This window comes from Oncorhynchus keta, chromosome 34, assembly GCF_023373465.1.
Source record: "Oncorhynchus keta strain PuntledgeMale-10-30-2019 chromosome 34, Oket_V2, whole genome shotgun sequence".
In the NCBI taxonomy this organism is placed as follows: domain Eukaryota; kingdom Metazoa; phylum Chordata; class Actinopteri; order Salmoniformes; family Salmonidae; genus Oncorhynchus; species Oncorhynchus keta.
Genome location: NC_068454.1, coordinates 74580500 through 74590052, shown reverse-complemented (window position 1 = coordinate 74590052; position 9553 = coordinate 74580500). Strand labels below are relative to the sequence as shown.

Sequence of the window (9553 nt, the reverse complement as noted above, 5' to 3'; positions counted from 1 at the left end):
CTTATGCATTCTAAATTACCGCCCATTTGGAAAAGGAAAATGCAATAAATATTTACTCTGAGCTGCGCTTCAGTAGGTTGGTGGTTGATGTAAGGCCGTGTTGCCAAACCGAGTCCTTTGTCCTTTGAAGAATGTCTCTGGTGGTCAATTGAATACGTTGTAGTAACGTCGTTGTGTGGTAGACGGGATACTCTGTTCCTTCCTAACCTGCGTTTGCAACTGCGGTTGCTAACTCAACGGCTAGGAGGTATCACTTCGGTAGTGAATAAGAGTTCAAGGTTCATACCATTTGCAACCAAAGCTCACGCTGATGTTGGCTTCGTTCTGTAGTTAATCTCTGAACCATTCTGACATAGGACCGTCGTCCTACCTCCCCGGAACAGGAAGTTATGTTGTCGTCAAGGGCTTATATAGGAAGGGAGAGGAGAGTGTGTTTGAAAAGTTTTATAGCCCTTGTCCCTTCACAGGGGAGGGCCACTGATTGAGCAGTTCCAACAATTCCATGTGAATCCGATAACTCTGATGTGTAGACTTTCCACTGTAGAGTTTATGTCATCTTATCATTGATGAAAATGTCTCAGATGACAACCGAACTGACATCATATTCATTAAGTACCACCGCATATGTTCAATTGTTCGGATTACCAGAATATAGTTAATTTCCCCCCACCTACTGACGTTCCCCGAATCTCTATGCTAACCAAGTGTTTTGCAAATGTAACCTCAGTAGGGTAGAGAGAGGAAAAAGGGGGGAAGAGGTATTTATGACTGTCATAAACCAACCCCCCCAGGCCAACGTCACGACAATTTGATTGATTGATTTAGAAAATAGAGTCTACTTTAAATACCCGGATGTCATACTCATTTTGTCTTTGACAACCGCTAATCAATAAGATATGGGGGGATGCTCAACCGAAATCAACAAAATGCAATCCTGCATGACACATTCTCTGTATGCGAAAATATCATATTTAACAGTATGTGACATTTTAAAAACCAAGTATGGTTTAAATGACAGGATGCTCGGCACTTCATCTACTAGAATTCAATGCACACTTTCCCAACAATGCATTGGAGAGGTGGGCTAGGAGTATTTGGCCGAAGCTTCTGCAGTGTTCAAATGAAGTTTTTATTCTATTGCATCGTAGGCTACGTCTTTGAAAACAGTATTTTTTTCTACTTTAAGAGGATTTCTGTTTTCTCACTGAAATGTGTTTATGGTTCTTTTAGCCTTTGTCAGAGTTTTTAAACTAAATATTAAACCTTTTGATTTCTGAATGTGTCGGCACAGGGGACTCGTGATGTGGCTGCGTTATTGATGTCATGTTAAATCAGGCCTTTTGATTTCTGAATGTGTCGGCACAGGGGATCCGTGATGTGGCTGCGTTATTGATGTCATGTTAAATCAGGCCTTTTGATTTCTGAATGTGTCGGCACAGGGGACCCGTGATGTGGCTGCGTTATTGATGTCATGTTAAATCAGGCCTTTTGATTTCTGAATGTGTCGGCACAGGGGACCCGTGATGTGGCTGCGTTATTGATGTCATGTTAAATCAGGCCTTTTGATTTCTGAATGTGTCGGCACAGGGGACCCGTGATGTGGCTGCGTTATTGATGTCATGTTAAATCAGGCCTTTTGATTTCTGAATGTGTCGGCACAGGGGACCCGTGATGTGGCTGCGTTATTGATGTCATGTTAAATCAGGCCTTTTGATTTCTGAATGTGTCGGCACAGGGGACCCGTGATGTGGCTGCGTTATTGATGTCATGTTAAATCAGGCCTTTTGAATTGAACAGATTGTTTTAGTTTTGTACACATTGAATGATTTAATTAATGGATCAAGCCTTAGCAGTAATTCTGATCTCATTCTCAATCATCAGTTGTTTAGTTCATTATGTTGCTGTCCAGCAGTTCTGACTTTCCACATTGGTTTGTGCTTTGTAGCCTTTTGATTTGAACATTGGAAACATGTTCAAACATTGGTTTGTGTAATATGTTACAACGCTTTGGTTTCACTTTTAAATATGTTGAAATGGAACCAAATGATCTGTTTCTGTCTTCAGTCGTTTTTTATGTAGGATAGCTGGACTATATGGTCTATTACGATGTAGGTGGAATGTGATAGTCTGTCTATAAACAGCCTGAGTCGGCCTATAACTCCAATCATATTCTATTCAGAGTTTAGAGAAATTAATCAAATTGAAATGAGCTATTATCAGGCTGGTTAATGCAATGCCCCACACCAATAATTGGTGTCCAATGGCCATGAACAAGAGATGGGGACATGGTCTAGTCTTCCAAAGGAGAGAGAGAATAGTAGAATACACAAGGTGCAAGTTTGGCATTTGTTTGTACATGCAATTTTTCTCTTATGTCAGTCACTGACAGTTAGTGTAGAGCCAGCCCTGAAGACACACATCAACACCATCATCCCAAAAACCCTGAACCCATTCAAATTTGCATACCGGCATAATAGATTCACAGATGACACAATCTCAATTTCACACTGCCCTCAAACTTGGACAAGAGGGGAAATAACTATGTGAGAATGCTGTCCATAGACCACAGCTCAGTGTTCAACATGATAGTCCCTTACAAGCTCATCACCATGTTGGGGACCCTGGGACTGAACACCTCCCTCTGCAACAGGATCCTGGACTTCACGACGAGGCGGCCCCATATGGTGAGGGTAGGCAACAACACGCTGACCGCCACGCTGACCCTCAACACGGGGGCCCCTCAGGGGTGTGTGCTTAGTCCCCTTCTTTGCTCCCTGTTCACCACGTGGCCAAAAGGGGCGGCAGGGTAGCCTAGTGCTTAGAGTGTTGGACTAGTAACCGGAAGGTTGCGAGTTCAAACCCCCGAGCTGACAAGGTACAAATCTGTCATTCTGCCCCTGAACAGGCAGTTAACCCACTGTTCCCAGGCTGTCATTGAAAATAAGAATGTGTTCTTAACTGACTTGCCTGGTTAAATAAAGGTAAAAAATTTAAATCATCCTCAAGTTTGCTGACAACACTGTGGTGGTAGGCCTGATCACTGACAGTGATGAGACAGCAGTAGGGAGGTCAGACACTTTAAAAAAATGTTTTATTAATCCTTCCACCACACCCCTATTCAGAGGACAAATATAATATCATTTACAGCTTTTTTACTACATATACATACATTTTACATATACATTTTACATACAGTTGAAGTCGGAAGTTTGCATACACATACATATGCCAAATACATTTAAACCTGACATTTAATCCTAGTAAAAATGCCCTGTCTTAGGTCAGTTAGGATCACCACTTTATTTTAAGAATGTGAAATGTCAGAATAATAATAGAGAGAAAGATTCATTTCAGCTTTTATTTCTTTCATCACATTCCCAGTGGGTCAGAAGTTTACATACACTCAATTAGTATTTGGTAGCATTGCCTTTAAGTAGTTTAACTTGGGTCAAACATTTTGGGTAGCCTTCCACAAGCTTCCCACAATAAGTTGGGTGAATGTTGGCCTATTCCTCCTGACAGAGCTGGTGTAACTGAATCAGGTTTGTAGGCTCGCACACGCTTTTTCAGTTTTGACCACAAATTGTCCTTAGGTTGAGGTCAGGGCTCTGTGATGGCCACTCCAATACCTTGACTTTGTTGTCCTTAAGCCATTTTGCCACAACTTTGGAAGTATGCTTGAGGTCATTGTCCAGTTGGAAGACCCATTTGCGACCAAGCTTTAACTTCCTGACTGATGTCTTGAGATGTCGCTTCAATATATTCACATAATTTTCCGTCCTCATGATTCCATCTATTTTGTGAAGTGCACCCGTCTCTCCGGCAGCAAAGCACCCACACAACATGATGCTGCCACCCCCGTGCTTCACGGTTGGGATGGTGTTCTTTGGCTTGCAAGACTCCCCCTTTTTCCTCCAAACATAATGATGGTCATTATGGCCAAACAGTTCTATTTTTGTTTCATCAGACCAGAGGACATTTCTCCAAAAAGTATGATCTTTGTCCCCATGTGCAGTTGCAAACCATAGTCTGTCTTTTTTATGGCTGTTTTAGAGCAGTGGCTTCTTCCTTGCTGAGCGGCCTTTTAGGTTATGTTGATATAGGACTCATTTACTGTGGATATAGATACTTTTGTACCTTTTTCCTACACAAGGTCCTTTGCTATTGTTCTTAGATTGATTTGCACTTTTCGTACTAAAGTATGTTCATCTCTAGGAGACAGACGGCATCTCCTTCCTGAGCGGTATAATGACTGCGTGGTCCCATGGTGTTTATACTTGCATACTATTGTTTGTACAGATGAACGGGGTACCTTCAGGCATTTGGAAATTGCTCCCAAAAATGAACCAGACTTGTGGAGGTCTACAATTGTTTTCCTGAGGTCTTGGCTGATTTCTTTTTATTTTCCCATCTTGTCAAGCAAAGAGGCACTGAGTTTGAAGGTAGGCCTTGAAATACATCCACAGATACACCTCCATTTGACTCAAATTATGTCTTTTAACCCTTCAAAAGCTTCTAAAGCCATTAAATAATTTTCTGGAATTTTCCAAGCTGTTTAAAGGTACAGTAAACTTAGTGTATGTAAACTTCTGACCCACTGGAATTGTGATATAATCTGTCTGTAAACAATTGTTAGAAAAATGACTTGTGTCATGAACAAAGTAGAAGTCCTAACCGACTTGCCAAAACTATAGTTTGTTAACAAGAAATTTGTGGAGTGGTTGAAAAACGAGTTTTAATGACTCCAACCTATGTGTATGTAAACTTCTGACTTCAACTGTACATGGCACATTTACATAAAACAGTCACAAAAGAATAATACATTGCCAAACATAAACTTAATCCAAACCCTCAGCCCATCCCACCTATCACCATAGACCTCAGCTCTTTAATCCCACCCCTCAGCCACTCTCAGCCCATCCCACCTATCACCATAGACCTCAGCTCTTTAATCCCACCCCTCAGCCACTCTCAGCCCATCCCACCTATCACCATAGACCTCAGCTCTTTAATCCCACCCCTCAGCCACTCTCGGCCCATCCCACCTATCACCATAGACCTCAGCTCTTTAATCCCACCCCTCAGCCACTCTCAGCCCATCCCACCTATCACCATAGACCTCAGCTCTTTAATCCCACCCCTCAGCCACTCTCAGCCCATCCCACCTATCACCATAGACATCAACTCTTTAATCCCACCCCTCAGCCACTCTCAGCCCATCCCACCTATCACCATAGACCTCAGCTCTTTAATCCCACCCCTCAGCCACTCTCAGCCCATCCCACCTATCACCATAGACCTCAGCTCTTTAATCTCAACCCTCAGCCACTCTCAGCCCATCCCACCTATCACCATAGACCTCAGCTCTTTAATCCCACCCCTCTGCCACTCTTCCCACCTATCACCATAGACCTCAGCTCTTTAATCCCACCCCTCAGCCACTCTCGGCCCATCCCACCTATCACCATAGACCTCAGCTCTTTAATCCCAACCCTCAGCCACTCTCGCCCATCCCACCTATCACCATAGACCTCAGCTCTTTAATCCCACCCCTCAGCCACTCTCGGCCCATCCCACCTATCACCATAGACCTCAGCTCTTTAATCCCAACCCTCAGCCACTCATCCCACCTATCACCATAGACCTCAGCCTTTAATCATCAGCCACTCTCGGCCCATCCCACCTATCACCATAGACCTCAGCTCTTTAATCCCACCCCTCTGCCACTCTCAGCCCATCCCACCTATCACCATAGACCTCAGCTCTTTAATCCCACCCCTCAGCCACTCTCGGCCCATCCCACCTATCACCATAGACCTCAGCTCTTTAATCCCAACCCTCAGCCACTCTCGGCCCATCCCACCTATCACCATAGACCTCAGCTCTTTAATCCCACCCCTCAGCCACTCTCGGCCCATCCCACCTATCACCATAGACCTCAGCTCTTTAATCCCACCCCTCAGCCACTCTCAGCCCATCCCACCTATCACCATAGACCTCAGCTCTTTAATCCCCCTCAGCCCTCTCAACCCATCCCACCTATCACCATAGACCAGCTCTTTAATCCCAACCCTCAGCCCATCCCACCTATCACCATAGACCTCAGCTCTTTAATCCCACCCCTCTGCCACTCTCAGCCCATCCCACCTATCACCATAGACCTCAGCTCTTTAATCCCACCCCTCAGCCACTCTCAGCCCATCCCACCTATCACCATAGACCTCAGCTCTTTAATCTCAACCCTCAGCCACTCTCAGCCCATCCCACCTATCACCATAGACCTCAGCTCTTTAATCCCAACCCTCAGCCACTCTCGGCCCATCCCACCTATCACCATAGACCACCCTCATTTGGTTTCCATGTGCCATGTATTTTTCAATTGTGTTGTGATGTTATTATCCACAGATTGTGAGCTAAAGACGAAAACCTTTCCTACGAGTATTATTACATTATTTATTGACTGACTGTGGCTTTCCAAAGTGCATGTTGTGTTTGTTTTTTTAACAATTCCTGAACCTGTGACCAGAAACAAGCTACATAGGGGCATTACCAGAATAAATTATCTATTGATTCTGTCTCTTCGCAACAAAATCTACAGAGCTGAGATTGTTGTATGCCCCATATATATAGCATTCTGTTGGTGGCAATAATTGTTCAGTATTCACACACATAGCCCTTCTGTAGGATCTAGATGGCTTTGTCTAATAAGGAGGTCACTTCCCCAACAAGAGATAACTTCAGTTAAATGTATGTGAATATAAAGGACGTCTGGTTATCCCTTTACTGTTATTGTGCTTAGACAGTCCATACATCATCTATGTCCCAGTCCTTTCTCACCACCTGAGAGTAAACTGTGTCTTCCCTTAAAGAATGCTGGTTTCCCACTGCCACTGCAGAGTAGGTGACATCCTCAGCTGGCTTGACATCTGCATCTTTCTGGTCTTCTCCAGATGGGTCGTGTGCTTTCCTCTTGTCAATGTTGAATCTGACGATCTCAGAATAAACCAGGTCCTGGGGAAAGACAAAGGGAGGGAGAGGGTGAGATAGATGAGGATCACTGAATGATTACAAATATAATGTGATTAGCTCATATCTTAGGCTGGAATTCAGTCAAACGCAGAGCGAAAAACAGGTTTTCAACAAAATAACTCACCTCTTGTCTTCCTGTCCTGTCTGCATTGACCACCAGGCTGCTTGCTTCTGAAAAACAACCAAACAAAGAACAAACTTTCTTACAGAAAGCAGAAATCCAGGACAGGTCTAACTGAGCAGAAGGGGAACTTTTTCGTGTGGTTGCTACTCACCAATGCTGACAGAGGGGTTGAATAAAGCCTTGTGCCTAGTTAGAGAGAATAATATAAATACATTCACTGGTAAAACATAAGATTCAGTTCCTCTGCACTTGTAATGTCTGATGATACATTACATGCCATTGAGATACATACAGTATATGTTCATTATGTTCTGGAACTATGTGTTACAGACAGCGTACACACACCTCTTCCTGACAATGATGAGGTAAGCTGTGGCTGTCACGACAACTGTTACCAGGAGGGCTGCGGTAACAATTCCCACAACCTCGCCAGATGATGGAGGTGGAATCTGATCTGGGAAGGAAACAGAACCCCTGTAACCTCTTTGACCTCTGATACAGCTGCATGTCAGATTGAATCCTACAGTATCTACAGGAAAACTATTGTCACTAATCAATGTTAATATTTCAATCATTTAATGAGATCCTTTCTTTTCTTCCCTATATTAAGAGTTCCAGAGGGTTGAGTGGAGCTGAAGGATGGGACTAAAAACAAACAAAATATAACTATTGTAAAATATACTGTGTCCGTAAAATGTATATAGTATGTAGAAGCCTAAGTGTTGTTGCCCATTAGTTTACTCCAAATAGGGGAGAGAAGGAATGGTTAGGGGAAAATGACATATAAAAAAATAGATATATATTGGAAATGATGGAAATGATGCATACAATTACATTGATGGAAGCAACAATCTATCTGCAATATTAAAGCTGAACTTCCAGACTTACTCAGTACAGTGAGGATGGTTGTTCTGTCAAATGAGCCGCTGGGGAAGACTGTCAGGAGACAGATGTATTTCCCTGCATCAGTCATCTCCACATCTTTTATAGTAATAGAGGAATCACTGGTGGAAGCTCCAGCGAACTCCAACCTCCCTTTTAGAGGTGACCCAGAAATGTTTTGCCCTAAGTTAGGGTTAAAGACAGCTATGGAAAACTTTTTAGTATCTGACATCTCCCACTGCCACTCAGCCTGAATGAGAGTGCCCTGGAGCAACTTACAACGCAGTGTGACATCATTACCCTGGTACCCTGTCACCTGTGGTTCAACACTGACCTGAGCTTCCAACACTACTGGAGATGGAGACCGAAGAAGAGCGAGGAATGGAGAGAGAGAGAGAGGGATTACGAACCATTTAAAAAAAACAGAATCATACCGTTGCTCATTATTGGTTTTTAGCTTCTGTTTTCCCCTCTAGTCTGAGTCGTGTTAATTTGGGACCGGAATATCAACATTTTTTGAAACTGAGAACTAAAATTAGTATTCCTTTTTGGACAAGTTCAGATGGTAACTCCCTGTTTTCTTCATATCCACTGAACAAAATTCCAGGTTAACAGGACCTTCTCTATTTTCCCTCCAGGTTAAAAGGGCCTTCTCTATAAGAGAATATAGTTACAAATAAAAATGTCTTACCTGAAGAGAGGCCAATGTGTGCCAGCAGCAAAACGGCAGACAGTCTGCATTTTTCCATAGCACTCCTGCTACAAATGTGATCTGTGTAATCTATGGTCTACACAAGGTCAAAACACTGTGATCTGTGTAATCTATGGTCTGCACACGGTCAAAACACCCTCAAATGGTTGTAAAGTAAATGAACTGAAGCATCAATCAGGAACTGAGCATAGACGGTGGAAAAGACTACTTGTCTAATGTGGGTTAACAAACCGCTACAGATAGAGAAGTGAAAATATAGGAAGCATGTGTCGTACTTCCCCCCATGAGTGTGGTAGACTGTTTGAAACTGTTTCTGGTTATCTGGACCTTTTTTCTTTTTAGACTGTGGTCAGTATGACTACTGGTGATTTGCCGACATGTGGCAAGTCAGGAGTATTCTTTGATTGTCTGAAGATGATCCCTTGCCCCATGTTTAAAACACTGCATGTGCGAGCGTGTGCACGTACTGCATGTGCGAGCACTGCATGTGCGAGCGTGTGCACGTACTGCATGTGCGAGCACTGCATGTGCGAGCGTGTGCACGTACTGCATGTGCGAGCACTGCATGTGCGAGCGTGTGCACGTACTGCATGTGCGAGCACTGCATGTGCGAGCGTGTGCACGTACTGCATGTGCGAGCGTGTGCACGTACTGTATGTGCGAGCACTGCATGTGCGAGCGTGTGCACGTACTGTATGTGCGAGCACTGCATGTGCGAGCGTGTGCACGTACTGCATGTGCGAGCGTGTGCACGTACTGTATGTGCGAGCACTGCATGTGCGAGCGTGTGCACGTACTGCATGTGC

The 9553-nt window shown here is 43.8% G+C and overlaps 1 protein-coding gene across 36 annotated transcripts; it reads right to left on the bottom strand.

Moving 5' to 3' along the window:
- Window positions 1-3072: 3072 nt before the first annotated feature.
- Window positions 3073-8990, bottom strand: LOC127906052 (T-cell immunoreceptor with Ig and ITIM domains-like). Of its 36 annotated transcripts, none has more exons than XM_052494777.1 (10): window positions 8727-8978; window positions 8042-8386; window positions 7499-7607; window positions 7305-7339; window positions 7154-7200; window positions 6102-7011; window positions 5698-5937; window positions 5532-5591; window positions 5399-5472; window positions 3073-5165 (listed from the first exon to the last, which is right to left on the bottom strand). In XM_052494777.1, the coding sequence occupies exons 1-6, from the start codon at window positions 8782-8784 to the stop codon at window positions 6796-6798; spliced, it is 810 nt and encodes a 269-aa protein (XP_052350737.1). In that variant the 5' UTR covers window positions 8785-8978; the 3' UTR covers window positions 3073-5165; window positions 5399-5472; window positions 5532-5591; window positions 5698-5937; window positions 6102-6795. The 36 variants fall into 36 exon arrangements, with proteins under 36 accessions (XP_052350737.1, XP_052350739.1, XP_052350745.1 ...); XM_052494779.1 differs by lacking the exons at window positions 5399-5472; window positions 5532-5591 and adding an exon at window positions 5226-5359 and having other exon boundaries at window positions 3073-4999; window positions 5060-5165; XM_052494785.1 differs by lacking the exons at window positions 5399-5472; window positions 5532-5591 and adding exons at window positions 5226-5359; window positions 5938-5997 and having other exon boundaries at window positions 5698-5877; window positions 6162-7011.
- Window positions 8991-9553: the final 563 nt, after the last annotated feature.